This window comes from Heloderma suspectum, chromosome Z (assembly GCF_057233095.1).
Source record: "Heloderma suspectum isolate Gila_16-S chromosome Z, 16-S_ref, whole genome shotgun sequence".
In the NCBI taxonomy this organism is placed as follows: domain Eukaryota; kingdom Metazoa; phylum Chordata; class Lepidosauria; order Squamata; family Helodermatidae; genus Heloderma; species Heloderma suspectum.
Genome location: NC_139476.1, coordinates 15,280,385 through 15,299,570, shown reverse-complemented (window position 1 = coordinate 15,299,570; position 19,186 = coordinate 15,280,385). Strand labels below are relative to the sequence as shown.

General features: G+C 48.5%; 1 protein-coding gene across 1 annotated transcript; it reads left to right on the top strand.

Moving 5' to 3' along the window:
• Positions 1-100: 100 nt before the first annotated feature.
• On the top strand, positions 101-19,122 carry NDUFS7 (NADH:ubiquinone oxidoreductase core subunit S7). The gene is made up of 8 exons (XM_084826330.1): positions 101-180; positions 6,275-6,311; positions 7,617-7,685; positions 9,713-9,830; positions 12,294-12,473; positions 14,981-15,027; positions 15,998-16,086; positions 18,892-19,122. The coding sequence occupies exons 1-8, from the start codon at positions 165-167 to the stop codon at positions 18,987-18,989; spliced, it is 654 nt and encodes a 217-aa protein (XP_084682456.1). The 5' UTR covers positions 101-164; the 3' UTR covers positions 18,990-19,122.
• Positions 19,123-19,186: the final 64 nt, after the last annotated feature.

The following is a 19,186-nucleotide window of genomic DNA, read 5'->3' as shown; positions in this document are numbered from 1 at the left end:
GGCGCCCTCCGCGGCCGCCAGGGGGCGGCAGCGGCAGCGCGGGGCCGCGCCCGGAACGCGCGGCGCGGGCCGGCGGCTCCCCCGGCGCGCTTTGGAGGGCGCACCGCAGCCGGCCCGCGCGCCAGAGGTGGCCTGAAGGGCTGCGGGCGGAGGCGCGGGGCAGGATGGCGGCCCTGCCGGGTGAGTCCGCGGCCGCGGGGAGGCGGGGCGCGCGCGGGCGGGGCGCGGGGGCCTCCCGGGAAGGCGGCGCAGGAATGAGGCGGGCGGGGGAGGCGGCGGCGAGGTGACGGGCCTGCGGGGGACGGGCGCGTGCACGCGGGGGGGCCTTCGCCGAAGCCTCCGCGTCCCGCCTCCGCTCAGCGCCGTTTGCGGCTGGGCTGCGTTTCGCCTCGGCTTCTTAGGCGGGAGGAAGGCATCCCTCTGGCCGTTTCTGCGCCACTCTCTTAGCCTTGGGATACGCTCCATGGGGTTTTCTGGGCAAGGATACTGGAGCGGGTTGCCACTTCCTTCTCCAGCGGACCACATTTTGTCAGAACTCTCCGCCATGACCTGTCCGTCTTGGGTGGCCCTGCACGGCATAGCTTATGGCTTCACTGAGTTGCACAAGCCCCTTCGAAAAGAAAGTCCGATGCTGTAAAGAACAATATTGTTTAGGAACCTGGAATGTCAGGTCAATGAATCAAGGCAAGCTGGAGGTGGTCAAGCATGAGATGGCAAGATTGAACATCGACATCTTGGGAATCAGCAAACTAAAATGGACAAGCATGGGTGAATTTAATTCAGGTGACCATCATATCTACTATTGTGGGCAAGAATCCCTTAGAAGAAATGGAGTAGCACTCATAGTCAACAAAAGGGTGGGAAAAGCAGTACTGGGGTACAATCTCAAAAACGATAGAATGATCTCAGTACGAATCCAAGGCAAACCATTCAACATCACAGTAATTCAAGTCTATGCCCCAACCACTGAGGCCGAAGAAGCTGAGGTTGATCGGTTCTATGAAGACCTACAACACCTTCTAGAACTAACACCCAAAACAGATGTCCCCTTCATCATAGTGGATTGGAATGCTAAAGTAGGAAGTCAAGAAATCACCGGGATAACAGGCAGGCATGGCCTTGGTGTACAAAGTGAAGCAGGACAAAGGCTAATAGAGTTTTGCCAGGAGAACACGCTGATCATAGCAAACACTCTTTTCCAACAGCACAAGAGGTGACTCTACACATGGACATCACCAGATGGTCAATATCGAAATCAGATTGATTATATCCTTTGCAGTCAAAGATGGAGAAGCTCTATACAGTCAGTCAAAACAAGACCTGGAGCTGACTGTGGCTCAGATCATGAGCTGCTTCTTGCAAAATTTCAGCTTAAATTGAAGAACATAGGGAAAACCACTAAACCATTCAGGTATGACCTAAATCATATCCCTGATGAATATACAGTGGAGGTGAGGAATAGATTTCAGGGATTAGACCTGATAGGCAGAGTGCCTGAGGAACTATGGACGGAGGTCCGTAACATTGTTCAGGAGGCAGCAACGAAATCCGTCCCAAAGAAAAAGAAATGCAAGAAAGCCAAGTGGCTGTCTGATGAGGCTTTACAAGTAGCTCACAAAAGAAAGGAAGCGAAAAGCAAGGGAGAAAGGGGAAGATATATCCAACTGAATGCAGAGTTCCAGAGAATAGCAAGGAGAGACAAGAAGGCCTTCTTAAATGAACAATGCAAAGAAATCGAGGAAAACAACAGAATGGGAAAGACTAGAGATCTCTTCAAGAAAATCGGAGATCTCAAGGGAATGTTTTGTGCAAAGACGAGCATGATAAAGGACAAAGAAGGCAGGGACCTAACAGAAGCAGATGAGATTAAGAAGAGGTGGAAAGAATACAAAGAAGAACTATACAGGAAAGATCTTAATGTCCCTGATAGCCATGATAGTGCGGCCACTGAACTTGAGCCGGACATCCTTGAGAGTGAAGTCAAGTGGGCCTTAGGAAGCATTACTAACAACAAAGCTAGCGGAGATGACAGTATTCCAGCTGAGCTATTTAAAATCCTAAAAGATGATGCTGTTAAAGTGCTGCATTCAATATGCCAACAAATTTGGAACACTCAACAGTGGCCGCAAGACTGGAAAAGGTCAGTTTACATTCCAATTCCAAAGAAGGGCAACGCCAAAGAGTGTTCAAACTACCGCACAATTGCGCTCATTTCACATGCCAGCAAGGTGATGCTCAAAATCCTACAAGCTAGGCTTCAGCAGCATGCGAACCGAGAACTACCGGAAGTACAAGCTGGGTTTCGAAGAGGCAGAGGAACTAGAGATCAAATCGCCAACATTCACTGCATCATGGAGAAAGCAAGAGAATTCCAGAAAAACGTCTATTTCTGCTTCATTGACTATGCTAAAGCCTTTGATTGTGTGGATCACAACAAACTCTGGCAAATTCTTAAAGTGATGGGAGTACCAGACCACATTACCTGTCTCCTGAGAAACCTGTACGAGGGTCAAGAAGCAACAGTAAGAACCAGACATGGAACAACCGAGTGGTTCAAAATTGGGAAAGGAGTACGACAAGGCTGCATATTGTCACCCTGCTTATTTAACTTATATGCAGAGTACATCATGAGAAATGCCGGGTTGGATGAATCAGAGGTTGGAATTAAGATTGCTGGGAGAATTATCAACAACCTCCGATATGCAGACGATACCACCCTAATGGCAGAAAGTGAAGAGGATCTCAAGAGCCTCTTATTGAGGGTGAAAGAGGAGAGTGCAAAAGCTGGTTTGAAACTCAACATTAAAAAAACAAAGATCATGGCATCTGGCCCTATCACTTCCTGGCATATAGAAGGGGAGGAAATGGAAGCAGTGACAGATTTTACTTTCTTGGGCTCCAAGATCACCGCAGACGGTGACTGTAGCCATGAAATTACAAGACGCTTGCTCCTTGGGAGGAAAGCTATGGCCAACCTAGACAGCATAGTAAGAAGCAGAGACATCACCTTGCCAACAAAGGTCCGTCTAATCAAAGCTATGGTTTTCCCAGTAGTAATGTATGGCTGTGAGAGCTGGACTATAAGGAAGGCTGAGCGCCGAAGAATTGATGTTTTCGAACTGTGGTGCTGGAGAAGACTCTTACGAGTCCCCTGGACTGCAAGGAGGTCCAATCAGTCCATCCTCAAGGAAATCAACCCTGAGTGCTCATTGGAAGGACAGATCCTGAAGCTGAAGCTCAAATATTTTGGCCACCTAATGCGAAGAGAAAACTCTGGAAAAGACCCTGATGCTGGGAAAGACTGAAGGCAAAAGGAGAAGGGGACGGCAGAGGATGAGATGGCTAGATAGCATCACCGATGCAATGAATATTAACTTGAGCACGCTCCGGGAGAGAGCGCAGGACAGGAAGGCCTGGCGTGCTATGGTCCATGGGGTCACGAAGAGTCGGACACGACTGAACAACAACAACAACGCCACTCTGGGAGGACTGGCCTGAAAAGGCAGCTCATAACTTTTGTAAATGAACAAAGAGTAAAGCATGCATGAGAATGAAGCGTATGCAAAGACTAAAGAAGAACAAGTCAGATTTTAAAAAAAAAAATTCTTGTGAAACATTTGCATTCTTGCCTTTCCACTGCACTCGAGGCAGTTTACAATAATGGATTTGCCAGGGAGAAAGGAGACAGCGCAGCCTGATCGGCACAAGGCACTTAAGCACGTACATGCACAAACACAGCGTGAACATTCACACATTTACATGCATGCACACTGGACATGTGCACACCCACGCCACAGTTCATTTTCTTTGTATTTGTGCTGCTGTGCTTATTTATTACCAGTTGCTGCTAGGCAACAATGGGACAACACCCCATAAATACCTTTACTTTATTTGCCTAAAACTTTTTCACCAAGGCGGCTAATAGTGCATTGTGCCCTTAAAAAAACTGGACTGCAGCAATGGATACAGTTGAGCAGATCTAAAACATTAAGGGTGCAATCCTATGTATGTTTAGACAGAAAAAAAAGACGTACAGTTCCCAGCATGCCCCAGGCAGCCATGCTGGCTGGGCATGCTGGGAGTTGTAGGACTTTTTTTCTGTCCAGAAAGAAAAGTACAGCAAAGAAAAATGCAGCAGTCAGCAGCTTTGGCTGGTCCCATCTCAAAAAGGCTGTTGTGAAACACTTGTATTTTATATATGTGAGTGTGATTGTGATACTTTCCCCCCTATCTTTCTAATAAAATACAGTATTTTAAAAGTATTCTTAGGACAGATTTCAAAATCCTAATTGTCATCTTTTTTTTTTGTATGCTGCTTTTCCATGGTAAAACCAGCAACAACAACATTACACAATAAAAGATAGCTATGTTTTTAAAATAAGGAAGGGTTGCAAATCGTAATGCTGTTTAATTGTATACATAAAAAATCTCGCATTAATAAATATACACTGGGATGAAACGATCCAAGAATAATTATGCTAAAGACAAACAAAGGTGACATCAACAAATCCAGACAGCAAAAATAACTGCAGGGACAGCAACTTTTATAGCTGCTGGGAGTCAGCCAGTCTCCCAGGCCAGGTGGAATAAGCCCTCAAAACAGGTACCAGGTTCTTGGAGGATTCACCAAAACAGGGTCTTAGTTATAAAAGGCTTTGACCAAAGAGGCCCGACAGCTCATTTTAAAGCAGCCTGGAACTGTCATGCCAAACTCTGTAACAGGCTCCAGAACTTCCCAGGCTGTCACCGAGAGAAGCCTTTTGCCCGTGGTTTTGTCCTCGGATCTCGAGGCATGGAAGGGAATGTGACAAAGAAAGCGCTCCGTCAAGGATCCTGGTCCCACAACGTGACAGCCCTGGGTTAGAAGACTGGATGGGCCAGTTTAGTGGAACAGGTGTGCGGACACAGAGCCAGCATGGCAAAGCCTGTCCTGGATGTGCCGCGTCTCTGCAATTTAGCAGTTTGCAGGCTGGGAAGGGAAGGTTATGGGTGAGCTAAGTCCCACATGTCCAGGAGGAGACCCATTTCTTCCTCATTGCCTGTCTTCTCAAGGAATAGCGATGTGAGTTTTCCGGAAATTTTAGACTGGAAAATTTCCAGGGATTTTTCTGGAAAGTTTTCCCATGCGAGTTTGCTTGGGGAAATTTGCATTGGAAAACTTTCTGGTGCCCTTGAGAGTGACTGAATTCTGCATATGTATTTTCTTTGTATTTAGTACACAACAAAGCTTTAAAAAAGTTCCCCCTGTTAATTTTTTGTCCCAGTATGGCAGAAGTTCTTGACCAGAAATGTTTGAGGAAAAATTAAAAGCACACTTAATTTTATTTAAATGTTACTTTATGTAGAAATTTTTACTGTTTTAAATTGTACCATTGTACATCGCCCAGAGCGGCCGGGTGGCCGGCCAGATGGGTGATTAAGAAGTTTAATAAAGAAAGAAAGAAAAACTGGAATGCTTGTAAAAAAATTAAAGACAGTAACATGTACTTCTCTTATATTGTTTAAATTGTGGGGTGGGGGGAGGTACTGAAAAATGTTGACACACTGATAAAATGTAGCATTCCCAAAAGCTGTGCTGACAGCCGCTCACTGCAACTTGGAATCTGCCACGCTGGCTGAATTGGATTTGCAATCGGCATACATTCCTTTCTGTGAATGAACCTACGGAATGGAAAATTTTCCATAGAAAAATAAATCACAAATAAATTTTCCATGGAAAAATTTGCCACCCAGCTTCACTGCTTAAAACCTTTCGCCAGTTAGGTAGGCCATCCGCTCGCTGTAGTCCGGGCCCGGGGTGTCTGGAGCAGAAAGCAAGAAATGGCTTGCCGATCAAATCGCTCGAGGTGGTTTGGTGAGTGCCATTTGCAAGCCTGGATGGATATTTTGAGGATTTACAGTGCAATCCTGTGTGCGTCTACTAGGAAGTAATCCCCATGAAGTTCACTGGGCCTTACCCCCAGGTAAGTCTGTATAGGGCTGCAGCCTATATAGGACTGGAATGAGGAATCCTTAGTTAGGAAACGCGCTCCCCATAGGACTGAGAAGTCATTGAGTCCTGTGCAGGCGGGGATTAAAAAGTGCTTTCCCTGTTCCAGCCAGCTCCCAGTTGGTGGGAGGAGCCTATATTATTGGCCCTTCAGGCCAGGCTGCCATTGACACGCCTAGTTGCTGACCAGTTGGTTGCTTTGCAGCTCCACAGTGTCCGATGCACTTGTGGAAACCTGGCCTGCATTTCCTTGTTTTCACGTGCGATTCTATGCTTCCTTTTCAGTTTCTCGTGTGCTCCCGCGGGTCTGGTTCCTTTGGAGGTAAGCGCGCCCTGTCGCTTCTACCGGTTGTAAATAAGGAACAGAGAACTTGTTTCAGCACAATGATGCAGAAAGGGGGTATGGCGGTGGGCTTGTATATGCCGAGCGGGAGCAAGTGGAACCCGGGTCTTATCTGCGGATCTTTCGCAGGGGAAAACAGTGAGCTAGTGAAGTGGGTTTCCCAGAACATTCTGAATTGGAGACATTTCTAAATCCAGAAATTTCTCTTCTGGAAATGTTTACGAAAAATATTTTCCCATGCCCTAAATCAGGGCATATTCCAGCTTCAGGGTGCAATCCTGAACGTGTTTAGACAAGGAAAAAGTCCCAGAACTCCCAGCATTCACCAGTCAGCCATGCTGTAGGACTTTTCTCTGTCTAATAGCCTTTTGTCATTTTTTTGTTTTTTTGCAGGCTACTAACTTTTGTGGGCTTATTTGCAAGGCTGCAATAAGGAATTGAGTATGTTATGCATGCTTACATGGAAGTGAGCCCCAATGAACCCAATTCCAAAGCAGTGGGGGCCACCTGGCACCCTCCTAAAGTTTTGGACTACAACTCCCATCACTGTGTTGGCTGGTGCTTAAGGGAGTTGTAGTCCAGACTGTCTGAAGGGCCCCAGGATGGTGTTCCGAAGGCTTCCTAGACAAGGCGGGTTTCGGGGGGGGGGATTGGAGGAAATCAGGGAGGCATCATGGTACAGGCGGTCTGGGAGGCCTTTTCCGTGTATGAGACATGCATCCACGCTTCCTGTTGATACTCACCTGGGAAGAATTAAAAAAGAATTTGGCTGCTGCCCAGTTTGACTGGTTTTGTACCCCTTCATTAGGCGACGAATTAAATTCTGTGAAAGAAACAAGTGCCTTTTTAGACGGGGGCGGAAATACAGCAGGGGGAAATTGGGAAATTTCGGGCCACGAGTCAATGAGGTTTGGTTTGCATACGGCCCATTTGCTGTTGCTGATTCCATGGGGCAGGAGAGAAGGTGTCCTTTTTCCTTCTCCTAAATGAGATTTCCCCAGTCCAGTGCTTTCCAGATGTTTTGTAAATGGGGCTGCTGGGAGTCGCAGTTCCACACATAGGGAGAACGCCAGATTTAGGCTGCCTTAAACCTGCGAACCCCAAATAGCGCAGTAAGGTTGTTTTCCCAGGCTAGCTGGAAGCCTGAAAACACCACCCTCCTGAGCTGAAGAGATGCTGTGAATGTTTGCTGGGGGATGCCCACTTTTAAACCTTATTCCAGGGACGTGGTGCCCCCGTCCCCTTCCAGATGTGGTAACTGTTGGCTCTTCTTCCGTCGAACAGGCCAGTCACAGTGTCTGCTGCTCCCACTCGCTCGCTGCACCAGACACCCACAGCGGACAGTGTGGACAGGTATTTCTGACTCCTAGAACGCCGGACGTGATGAAATTGGGGAGCGAACAGGGAGGGGCCTCTGGGAGCCATTGTGGGTAGTGGTACTTTCTAGACGTTGCAGGCTCTCACCCCCATCAGCCTCAGCCAGCCAGTGGGCAGGGGTGATGGGAGTTGTAGTCTTGGCCGAAACAAAAGTGTGCGTGTTTACTTAAAATATTTATGTCCCTCCCTTTGTTAACAAATTCCAAGGCAGGGTCCAAAGTGGATTAAGGCAACAATTAAAATTGAAATAATTTTCTGTCTTCCACCAAGCTATGGTCCTTCCTTTAAAACGGGAGCAAGATTCTAGTCCTCATGTTTCTCAATAAAGGGCAGTTTTTTGTAGGAGGATAGGATCTAAGATACAGGATTATAAAGAGCATAAGAAGAGCCCTGCTGGAGGGCTCTTCTTATACCAAGGGTTCATCTAGCCCAGCATTCTGTTCACACAGTGGCCAACCAGCTGCCCATGGGAAACCCACAAGCAGGACATGAGCACAACAGCACCCTCCTGCCCATGTTCCCCAGCAACTGGTGCACATAGGCATACTGCCTCTGATACCGGAGGTAGCACACAGCCATGAGAACTAGCAGCCATTGATAGCCTTCTCCGGGAATTTGTCTAACCCCTTTTTAAAGCCATCTGAATGGGTGGCCATCACTTCATCTTGTGGTGGTGAGTTCCACAGTTTAACTCTGCGCTGTGTGAAGAACTACTTCTTACCTGACCTGAATGTCCCACCCATCAGCTTCATGAACATCAGAAGAGCCCTGAGGCTGGTCCATCCAGCCCAGCATTCTTCCACACAGTGGCTAACCAGCTGCCCACAGGAAACCCACAACCAGGACACAAGTGCAACAGCATCTCCCGCCGATGTTCCCCAGCAATTGGTGTACACAGGCATACTGCCTTGGATACCGGAGATAGCATATGGCCATCAGGACGAGTAGCCATTGATAGCCTTCTCCTCGCTGCTTGTGATACTGGAGGTAACATGTGGCCATCAAGACCTGATGGGTTCTAATGTTATGAGAGAGCGTCGGCAGAGGGAGCCCCCCCCCCCCCCCAACACACACACACAAAACTAGGTCACAAAATGAAATCAGTGGACAGACTAACGGCAAGTCTTTCTTCACACAGTGTGGAACTCCCTGCCACAAGAGATACCTCATTTAGAGGGCTTTAGAATGAGATAAGGCAATTCATTTATTGCATTTATATCCCGCTTTTTTTCCTCTTGCAAGGAACCCAAGGTGGTTTACATTCTCCTCCTCCTCCTCTCCATTTTATCCTCACAACAACAACCCTGAAAGGTAGGCTGGGCTGAGAGTCTGTGACTGGCCCAAAGTCACCCAGTGAGCTTCCGTCGCCGAGTGGGGCCTTGAACCCAGATCTCCCAGCCCAACACTCTCACCACTACACCTCACTGGCAATTAATGGAGGTGTCTTTTATTTATTTATTTACAATATTCATATACCGCTCCACATCTACACAGATACTGGAGCAGTGAACAAGAAGAGATAAAAAGACTGAAAACACTGTATGAAAACCTATAAAGAATAAAGCAACAAATGAAACATTTTTTAAACACAGAATAAAAACTGCAGCTTGTCCATCGAGGAATGCCTCTTGAAATAAAGATGCCTTCAGCAGGCACCGAAAACAACACAGTGTTGGTGCCTGCCTGACCTCCAGAGGCAGGGCATTCCACAGAAAGGGGGCCACCACGCTGAAGGCTCTGTTCTGGGTGGCACGGATGGCGAGACAGAAACTCCATGTTCCCAGGCATTCTACCACTGAGTAACAGCAGAAGCAGGCCGTCAACTTTTCAGCCTGCTTTGAGGGTTCCTCGAGGTCTCTAGTTGGCCACTGTGACAAGCAGGATGTGATGGATCCAGCCAGGATCTCCTTATGAGTTGGGGTGGTGCAAGAGCTGGGTGTTGAACACTGTCTGTTTCCCAGGGAGGGGACGTTGTTTGTCTGACACTGTTGCTTTTTCTGTAGTCCTGCTCTGATTCAGCAGAAGAGCACCGCAGTTGTGCAGAAGAAGTCCTACGTTCCCAGCAGTCGAGGGGAGTATGTGATCACCAAGCTAGATGACTTGATCAACTGGGCTCGCCGGGTGAGTGGGGGCTTCCCTCCCTCTCCAAAAAGAGTTTATCTCTGCCTAGCTTTTCCTTCCTTTCCCAAGAAGTATCCTGCAATGCTACAGACTGTGTCTCCCCCTGGCAAGTGTTCATTGGTAGGATATTTTGCCTTTTGCCCAGGAAGGATCTCACAAGGCGGCTTTAAATTTGGTTTCCCGGACATCCTGCTTTCGACGGTTCGAGAGAAATCTTGCATACAAAGACTTACCTGCCGTTTTCTTTCCTTCAGGCCCTAGGGCCCACGCACAGGCTTTCCCCCTGCCAAACCAACCAACCTTTTACTTTTTCCTCGTCAAAGTTGGACTCCTTTTGGACATTCCATTGTCGCAGGTTTCGTCATCTCAGCAGTTAGAATGCTTGTAAAGATTCTTTGGCATCATGGACGCTCTGGTGGTGCCTAGGGGGCTTCGTCATTACCCCATTTGGGCATTGGATGATATAATATAGATAAACAGGCTTCTAGCTCTCATGGGGAATGAAGCCATTTATTTGTTTGAGCCTGAATCCCAGTAATTCATGGATGGCTCTTTAGAGCCTGGAGAATTGACTCTGGAGGTGAAGCAAACCATCTTAAGAATTGGGGTTGCTAAAGGTAAACTAGTTTATCCACCCACCCCGCCCCCCATGCAAGGCCACCCTTTCTACAAACCCTCCACCACAGGTGGATCTGCATAGTCTGTCAAGTACTACATTTTTTTGTCTACATGAGATAGTAAGAAGAGCCCTGCTGGGTCAGACCCAGGGTCCATCTAGTCCAGCATTCTGTTCACACCGGGGCCAACCAGCTGTCGACCGGGAACGCACAAGCAGGGCATGAGCACAACAGCCCCCTCCCACTTGTATTCCCCAGTATACTGCCTCTGATCCTGGAGGTGGCATATAGCCATTAGGACCAGTAGCCATTCATAGCCTTCTCCTCCAGGGATTTGTCTAATCCCCTTTTAAAGCCATCCAAATTGGTGGCCATCACTGCATGTCATGGTGGTGAGTTCCACAGTATAACTATGCACTGCGTGAAGATGTTTTTCCTTTTATCTGTCCTGAATTTCCCACCAATCAGCTTCTTGGGAGGACCCCACTGGGTTCTAATATTAGGAGAGAGGGAGAAAAATGTCTCCCTCTCCACTTTCTGCCCACCGTGCATAATTCTGTACACCTCTCTCATGTCTCCCCTGACTCTCCTTTTTTCCAAGCTAAATAGTCCCAGACGTTGTAAGCTTTTCTCATCGGGGAGTCGCTCCAGCCTTTTGATTATTGGGGTTGCCGTTTTTTGCACCTTCTCCAGCTGTACAAGAGGCTTTTTTTAAGGTGTGACAGCCAGAACTGAACGCAAAACATTTGCACCATAGATTTGTGTACAGGTGTAACGACATGGACCTAGCGTCTCCTCCTGTTTCTTTCCATGAAATCAAACCTCTGGAATATATTGCCACAGGGTGTTGTGAAGCCCACCGCTGTGTCTGGCTTTTGAAAAGATCAAATCCTGGAGGACGGTTCTGTTGATCTTGGGTACAGGTCATGATAACTGGGAATAGACCCTCCATATTTTGAGGCGGTATACCTGAGGGACAGGTGCTGGGGGAAAAACAAGGGACAACTGCCTCCATCATGTCCTGCTTCTGAGTTTCTTGGAGAGGAGGAGGGTATAATCTGGCTGTCCTCTGTTGGAGACAGAACGCTGGGGCTTCAATCTCTTGACAAACCCAGGAACGGCCATTGTCACGCTCAGTTTAGTTATGGATTCATTCTTTGCTTTTTCACTAAAGTGCCTTGTTACTGTTTTTAAGGTGCTGCTAAAACCTTGAAAGGAAAGATGTGGCTAACCACAGAATCATAGAGTAGCAGGATTGGAAGGGGCCTGTAAGACCATCCAATCCAACCCCCTGCTCAATGCAGGAATCCAAGTCAAAGCATCGCTGACAGATGGCTGTCCAGCCTCGTCTTGAATGCCTCCGGTGTGGGAGAGCCCACCGCCTCCCTAGGTCATTGGTTCCATTGTCGTATTGCTCTAACAGTCAGGAGGTGTTTCCCGATGTTCAGCCGGAATCTGGCTTCCTGTCACTTGAGCCCGTGATTCCGCGTCCTGCACTCTGGGATGATCGGGAAGAGATCCTGGCCTTCCACTCTGTGACAACCTTTCAAGTACATGAAGAGTGCTATCATCTCTCCCCTCAGTCTTCTCAAGGCTAAACATGCCCAGTTCTTTCAGTCTCTCTTCATAGGGCTTTGTTTCCAGTCCTCCGATCATCTTCGTTGCCCTCCTCTGAACCTCCCCCATTTTGTCTGCATCCCTCTTAAAATGTGGTGCCCAGAACTGGACACAGTACTCCAGATGAGGCCTAACCAGTGCTGAGTGGAGGGGGACTAGGACTTCCCGGGATTTGGAAACTAGACTTCTATTAATTAGTCCTGAGCTCCCTGTGTTGTTTTTTCCCCAGAGCTCCTTGTGGCCTATGACGTTCGGCTTGGCTTGTTGCGCCGTCGAGATGATGCACATGGCCGCACCCCGCTATGACATGGATCGCTTCGGCGTGGTCTTCCGGGCCAGTCCCCGACAGGCTGACGTCATGATTGTGGCGGGCACGTTGACCAACAAGATGGCACCCGCTCTCCGGAAGGTACGGCCCCTTTCCCCTCGCCATTGACCGCTTGGTGGCTTCCTGGCTTTCCCGCAGTTTTCCCCCTGTTCTCAAAGGTTGAAATGTATTTATTTAAAATGTTTGTATCCCTTCCTATACCATTAAGATCTCAGGGTGTTAAAATCAATGTAAATGGTATAAAAAATTTAAATGGCAAAAATCCTATCAAACTATTAAATGAGTAAATCCCAATTAAAGCTAAAACAGTGAAACGGTTAAAACGGTGTGCTACTTTAGGGAATGCATTTAGCCCTCAAAGGCTTTGGGGAAAAGCCATGTTTTTACCAATGCTGTGACAAACATTTCTTCCACATTTTTCTCGACCATTCCCATTCGGTTTGATTGAAAAGAAATTCAAAAGGAGAAGAAATTTTGGAGAAATCCTCATGGGTTGGGTTTGGAGTTCTTCATTCATTCATTTATTACATTTATATCCTGCCTTTTTTCTTCCTTAAGGAACCCAAGGCAGCTTACATAATCTCCCTCCTCCATTTTATCCTTACAACAACAACCCTGTGAGGTGGGCTAGGCTGAGTCTCTGTGACTGGCCCAGAGTCAGCCAGTGAGCTTCCATGGCCAAGTGGGGACTCGAACCCGGATCTCCCGACTCCCAGTCCAACACTCTTGCCACTACACCACACTGGCTCTCTTATCCTTACTTTACTCCTGAGGTGGCCATGGACTGTGCTTGATCGTCCTGTCTTTCGTTGTACAATAATCTCTGCAGCAGCCTGTAGCCTCCTCAGCTTCCCACACTTCAACTGAAGCTATCATGAGGAAGACCTCATGAGGTAATTCCTCCCATGGGGCTTTTTCAGTTCAGTAAGGGCAGGCGGCCTGGGAGGCTGCAGAGCAATGGGAAATATGTAACAGAGAAAGAAAACACACCTAGCACTCTCAGCCACCTTGCAGGGATTAGGTAAGCTCGCAGAAGAAATTCAAAATTCTGCCTCAGAGAAGTGGAAGCTTCAACATAGCTGATGCTGCTGCCTCTTGCAGGAGCGGTGCAAGAAACCAAAAACCCTTTGGAAAAAAGAAACCTGTGTTACAGCCCCTGCCAATAGTGAGCCCTGTCCATGAGAAACTGTTGGAGAATTTCTCCTCCCCTAGGGGAAATTCAGTGAAATTGTCTCCCCAGTTTCTCTGCCCACAAATAGGCTGGAGAATTTTGAGAGGCCCTTTGCTCACGGCTCTAGTTTTTACTTGGCACTGAAATGAAACCAGTGTCTACGCCAGTCAGGCCTCTAAGGGGAAGGCTTTCCACGACCAGGGTGCCACAGCAGTGAAGGCCCTATTTCCCACGTCTCACCACAGTGTCTGTCTCGCACTAGTGGGACGCAGAGGAGGGCCCCTCCAACTCGGAAGCTAAGCAGAGTCAGCTCTGGTTAGTACTTGGATGGAGAACCGCCTGGGAATCGGGCTTCCTGCACTGAGCAGGGGGTTGGATGCAGTGGTCTTGTAGGCCCCTTCCAACCCTATGGTTCTGAGATTTCAGTCCTCGGGCAGGCATATATAGGGAGAGGCGCTCCCTCAAATATTGCAGTCCCAAGACACTTAGGGTTTTAAATGTCATCACCAGAACCTTGAATTCCAACTGGAAGCGTATTGGCAGCCAGAGCAATTCCTTTAAAACCGGTGTTATGTGATCTTTATGAGTCTAACTGCTGCATTTTGCACTAGCTACAGCTTTCAAGTAGTCTTCAAGGGCAGCCCCACGTAAAGTGCATTGCAGTAGTCTAGTGACCAGCGCATGCACTACTGTGGCTAGCTTATCCCTGTCCTGGAAGGGCCCATCTCAAAGCTGACTTACTGGTAGTGAGAGCTCTGAACTAAAACATGCCAGTGTTTTGGCCACACCCCTTTTGCATTTGGCCATGCCCATCACAGGAATGCAGCCCCCAAGAGCATCATAGGGTCGCTGTGAGGATTAAATTGGGTTGAGCACCCTGGATGAAGCGGGAAGAGAAAGAGAAATCTTTTAAAAGGAAACGTCCCAACAGCTGTCTCTGTCTTTTTGGATGACAATCTGTTTATGAATTACATTTCTATTCTGCCTTTTCCTCCAAGGAGCCCAAAACAGCATCCATGATTCTCATCTCCATTTTATCCTCATAACACCCCTGCAAGGTAGGATACAGCCGAGAGTCCGTGACTGGCCCAAAGTCAACCAGTGAGCTTCATGGCCAAGTGGGGTCTAGAACACTGGCTCTCTCCACAGTATGACCTGCTGTATTGTGGTGTATTGCTAAAGTGCTAATTTCTAAGCCCAGAGATCCCATTTTACCATTATCGTCTCCCGGTAGGTTAAGCTGAGAGCGAGAGAGCGGTCAAACTGTTTTTGGTGGTTCAGCTCCATGGATCTGAATTTTTGCCCGTTCGGGTCCTCTGGACCATGGTAGTTATGATTTCTGCATGCCACAGTCTGACCAGTTCTAATGTAGAAAGAGTCACGAATGCAAACCCTTACACATTTTCTGTCTTGCCAGGTCTATGACCAGATGCCTGAACCACGTTACGTGGTGTCCATGGGGAGGTAAAAACCTTTCTTTGTATTTTATGGTCATCAGCAATGTGTGCGTTTCTGTGACTTCTCTCTCTGCTATCTTCCTGCTTCTTCACTTCATGTATGTAAAACCCTTCGCACAACATCCCGCTCCTTTTGGGGGGACCCTTTGGGCATTTTGGGGCTGCTTTCCAACAACCCCCCCGGTGAGCAGTTTGATGGCCATATTGTTACGTTCGTCATCAGCATTGGTTTTTCAGGAAAGATCTCCAAAGGGGTGATTCCTCTGTGGGATATTGGTTGGGTCAGGGTGTGGGACAGACTCAGTAAACAGACTCCTGGGGAATTTCTCACCCCACCAGCTTGCTCATTGGGGGCAAAATGAGCACCGATGAAAGCCCAAACATTTCCTAAAAGATGGAAGACGTTTCAGTGGTGGAGGGTGGTGGAAGGAGATGTGTATTATTAACATCCATATGCCACCTTATTTGCTCAAAAGTTGTCAAGGCAGAGACGTGTATTTTTAACGTCTGTATGCCACCTTATTTGCTCAAAAGTTATTAAGGCAGCATACAACAGTTTAAAACGATATCCGTTCTCAGCTGTTTTATGTAAGGGCTTTCTCGGTGGTGGCACCAAGGTTTTGCAACGCCCTCCCTGTCGAGACCTACCAGGCTTCCTCCTTGTGGGCTTTTACAACCAATCCCTTTCAAACTGTTGTCTCTCACTCTGCTGGTTTATTCAGATTAATTTTACTGACCTCTGCTTTCAATGATTCGTTTCTTTATTTCTGCCCCACCTTACTGATTGATAGTGATGGTTTTAAGCTGTGGTTTTAACATGTGTGTGTGTGTCACTGCATTGTTATTCCTCCCCTGAAAGCCACTCTGAGTACCCTCGGAGTAGAAACATTAAAAAAACAATTGTGTTGGAGCACGTTGGCCAGTGTGGCTTCAAAACCTGCCCCCAAATGTTCCTCTTTTTTGTCGCTTTCTTGCAGCTGTGCCAATGGTGGTGGGTACTACCACTATTCGTACTCTGTGGTACGGGGCTGCGATCGGATTGTCCCGGTCGACATCTACGTGCCAGGTATGCAAAAATGAAACGACGTCAAGCACCATCTTTCTGGGCTCTTTCTTTCAGTGTCCAGATAGGGTTGCAAGGCCAGCCTTGTGTTTAACCCACGCTTCTCCAACCCGGGACCTTCCAGATATTCAGAACTACAACTCCCATCATCCCTGCCAATGTGGCCAGGAGCCCGGGGAGTTGTGGGCCAAAACACCTGGAGGGATTCCAGTTGGTGAAGGTTTGTTTAAATGGAAAGCGGAAAAGAGAATGCTATTGGGAATGAATCTGAGCATGTGGAGATGTCTGGCAGCTCAGATTCAGGATCGGAATGGGAACAGCAAGAACAGAGGGAGGCAGCCTCCCTAGTGAGCCCAGATACGGAGAGACTTTCTTCCTTGACACACAGATGGCCCAGGCTGAACGGCTTCCCCCTTCCTCCACCACGAGAACTCAAGTGGAGGGGGAGGAGGAGGAAGGCGAGGGGCGTGACTTGAGGGACGCTAGGGTTTGTCGCAGAGCGAAGCAGGAAGAGTTAGGGGCGGGGCTCAGATGCTCCGCCAGGTTGGCCACACGTGGAAGCCAACGTAGGAGGGAGCCACCCTAAGGGAGGAACATCTCTGTGAAGCAAGTCTGGCCGTGAAGTTCATGCCCAGAGTGCTGGCAACTTCTCCCACTTCGTCTCCTCTATTGAGATTCTTAGATGTGTGGATTAGGTGGTTCTATGCAATCTGAGAGTTTCTTAGGATCTGCATTTGTAAGGAAGCTGGTCTTTAACCAATACAGTAGTGTAAGCCTGGAGCCTTGTTTGCTGGAATGTGTTGATTGCGAAAGGGGAGGACGAAGGAACATGACAAACACATTCTCAGAGCGAAACCTGCTTATTGAAGCCCAACGCATTTCGGAGACTGAGGCTCCGTCGTCGGGGACAGTCTTATAAAACGCAAATGCTGCAAACAAACGAAGGGCGCAGTCCTGTCGGGATGCAGAGTGGGCGGAGCTCCTCCCACTCTGCTATTTGGCTAGACGGGCTTTTTCTGTGGAGTGGGAGGGAAGGAGCCTGGGGAGGCTGGACGATCGATCGTAAGCCGGACTCCCCAGCCCCTCCCGACAGCATGCCCCCTTTCCCTTCTCTCCGAGGTCGCTTTTGCGAGGTTGGAGAGGCAGCCGGCACGGTTCTGTCTGTGCTGGCTACGAGGAGGAGTGGGAGTGGGGGGAGCTCAAGATTCCTGCCTCGGAGGTCAGTGTGCTGTCCACAACCTCAGATCCAGGAATCCAAACACTCCTTTGGACCCTGTCTAGGGAGCATAGGTTTGCCCCCTCCATCAGTTTACTACAGCAGTAGCGATCCTTCAAACATCACCATAGCAAGCTGGCTTCCCTTTTTTGCAGCATTCGCATTTCATAAGCTGACGAAGGAGCCTCAGTTTCACTTTAGCACCTCTGAGAACACATTCTCCACCTTTCCATTTACCCTGCATTCCTCCCTCTGGCTTTTTGTTTGGAAGGTTGATTTCTTTCTTTCTTTCTTTAGTGCTATATTTGCATCTCGCCTTTTTTCCTCTTGGAAGGAACCCAAGGAGGCTTACATGGTCTTCCTCCTCGCCAATTTATCCTCACAACAGCCCTGTGCAGTAGGCCAAGCTGAGAGCCAGGGACTGGCCCAGAACCACCCAGTGAGCTTCATGGCCTAGGGGGGACTCGAACCCGGACCTCCCAAGTCCCAGTCCAGTATTCTAACCAATACACCATGCTGGCTTTTGCTGATTGAAGCCAGAGTTTTTCACTGCAGCACCCAATTAACTCAAGCGAGGCTTTCACCTCTTCGTTATCCGTTCTCTCTTGCTTTGCGGTAGCTCTTTACTCAGCAGGGTCTCTCTAGGTTAGCCACGTAGTTTGCTTTCTCAGTGAGCTCGCTGCGGTGATCTGGGCTACCAGAGGAAATTTCGGGGCTGAGGATTTAGGGGTCCTGCTGCTTGTCAGCTGTAAGGTGGCCAGCAGGGCAGAGAGGAGAACACAGGAACAATTGGCCAATTAGCTGTGGTGGTGACAGAACCTAAGAGGAAAACAGCGTGGTTGGCTAGCTGTAGAACCCCACAGCGCAGGTGCTGGAGGGGAAATTGAATGCGCGGAAGAGAGTGGGTAACACGGACCCACACTGGGAGATTTTGTAGCACTACGTTGAGCAAGGAACGCCGTCCCAATCCAAGGGAGCCTGTTGGAATTTGCTTGCCTGGTGACTGACTGGCAAGCCTTGCTTGGATGATGTGGAGGGGGAAAAGAGACCCGAATGGTCTCCTTGCCAAGTCTAATACACAGCGTTGCTGCTGGACTATGGCCGGGGGAGAGGAGAGAACCCCCACAGCCCAAGAAAGGCCCCCAGGTGGCTTCAGCGTCAGTTCCTAGTGCCAAAGTGGCTCCTGGTTGAAAAATAATGAAGATCACTGATTGAAGCCCTCACCTGGTCGCCATAGACAACAAGAAATTGAACACAGGCAAGCAAGTGGAGGAGGAGGGACAGAGCACTCAGACCCTCTTCTGTGCCCAGTATAGAATGGAAGTGAGTTGCCAGAGCAGGGGAAGAGCTCTCCGTCTAGTAAATACTTTATTTTTCAGGCTAGTAACCTTTGTGGGCTTATTTACAAGGCCACTCAAGCTTAGACCTCCTCCACCTGCATTTGTATGTGCAATTTGCAATGGAGAGCAGGCGGGCCGAGGCACCCGTGACGGAGAGAGGGTTCACAGAGACCTCTGCATTATGGCCAGGGAGACTGGGCTCAAAAACTTCACTCCCCCCCCCCAATGGTCTGATGGTTCTCCTTCCTGCAGGTTGCCCTCCCACGGCTGAAGCGCTCCTCTACGGGATCCTGCAGCTCCAGAAGAAGATCAAGCGAGAGAAACGGCTCCAGATCTGGTATCGGAAATAGCGCCGCTTGCTTTAGAAATCAGCTGCCGGCCCGAAAAGCAAGCAGCCCAGTCTGTTTCTGTAGCACACACTTTGAACCACTTTGCACGCATGCTTTCCCAATAAAGTTGCGCATATATATATATATATATAATTGGTTTGATGCATTGCTTTTTTCTGTTTTTCAGAATGCCTTGATCAAACAGAGGAGGAGGGGGA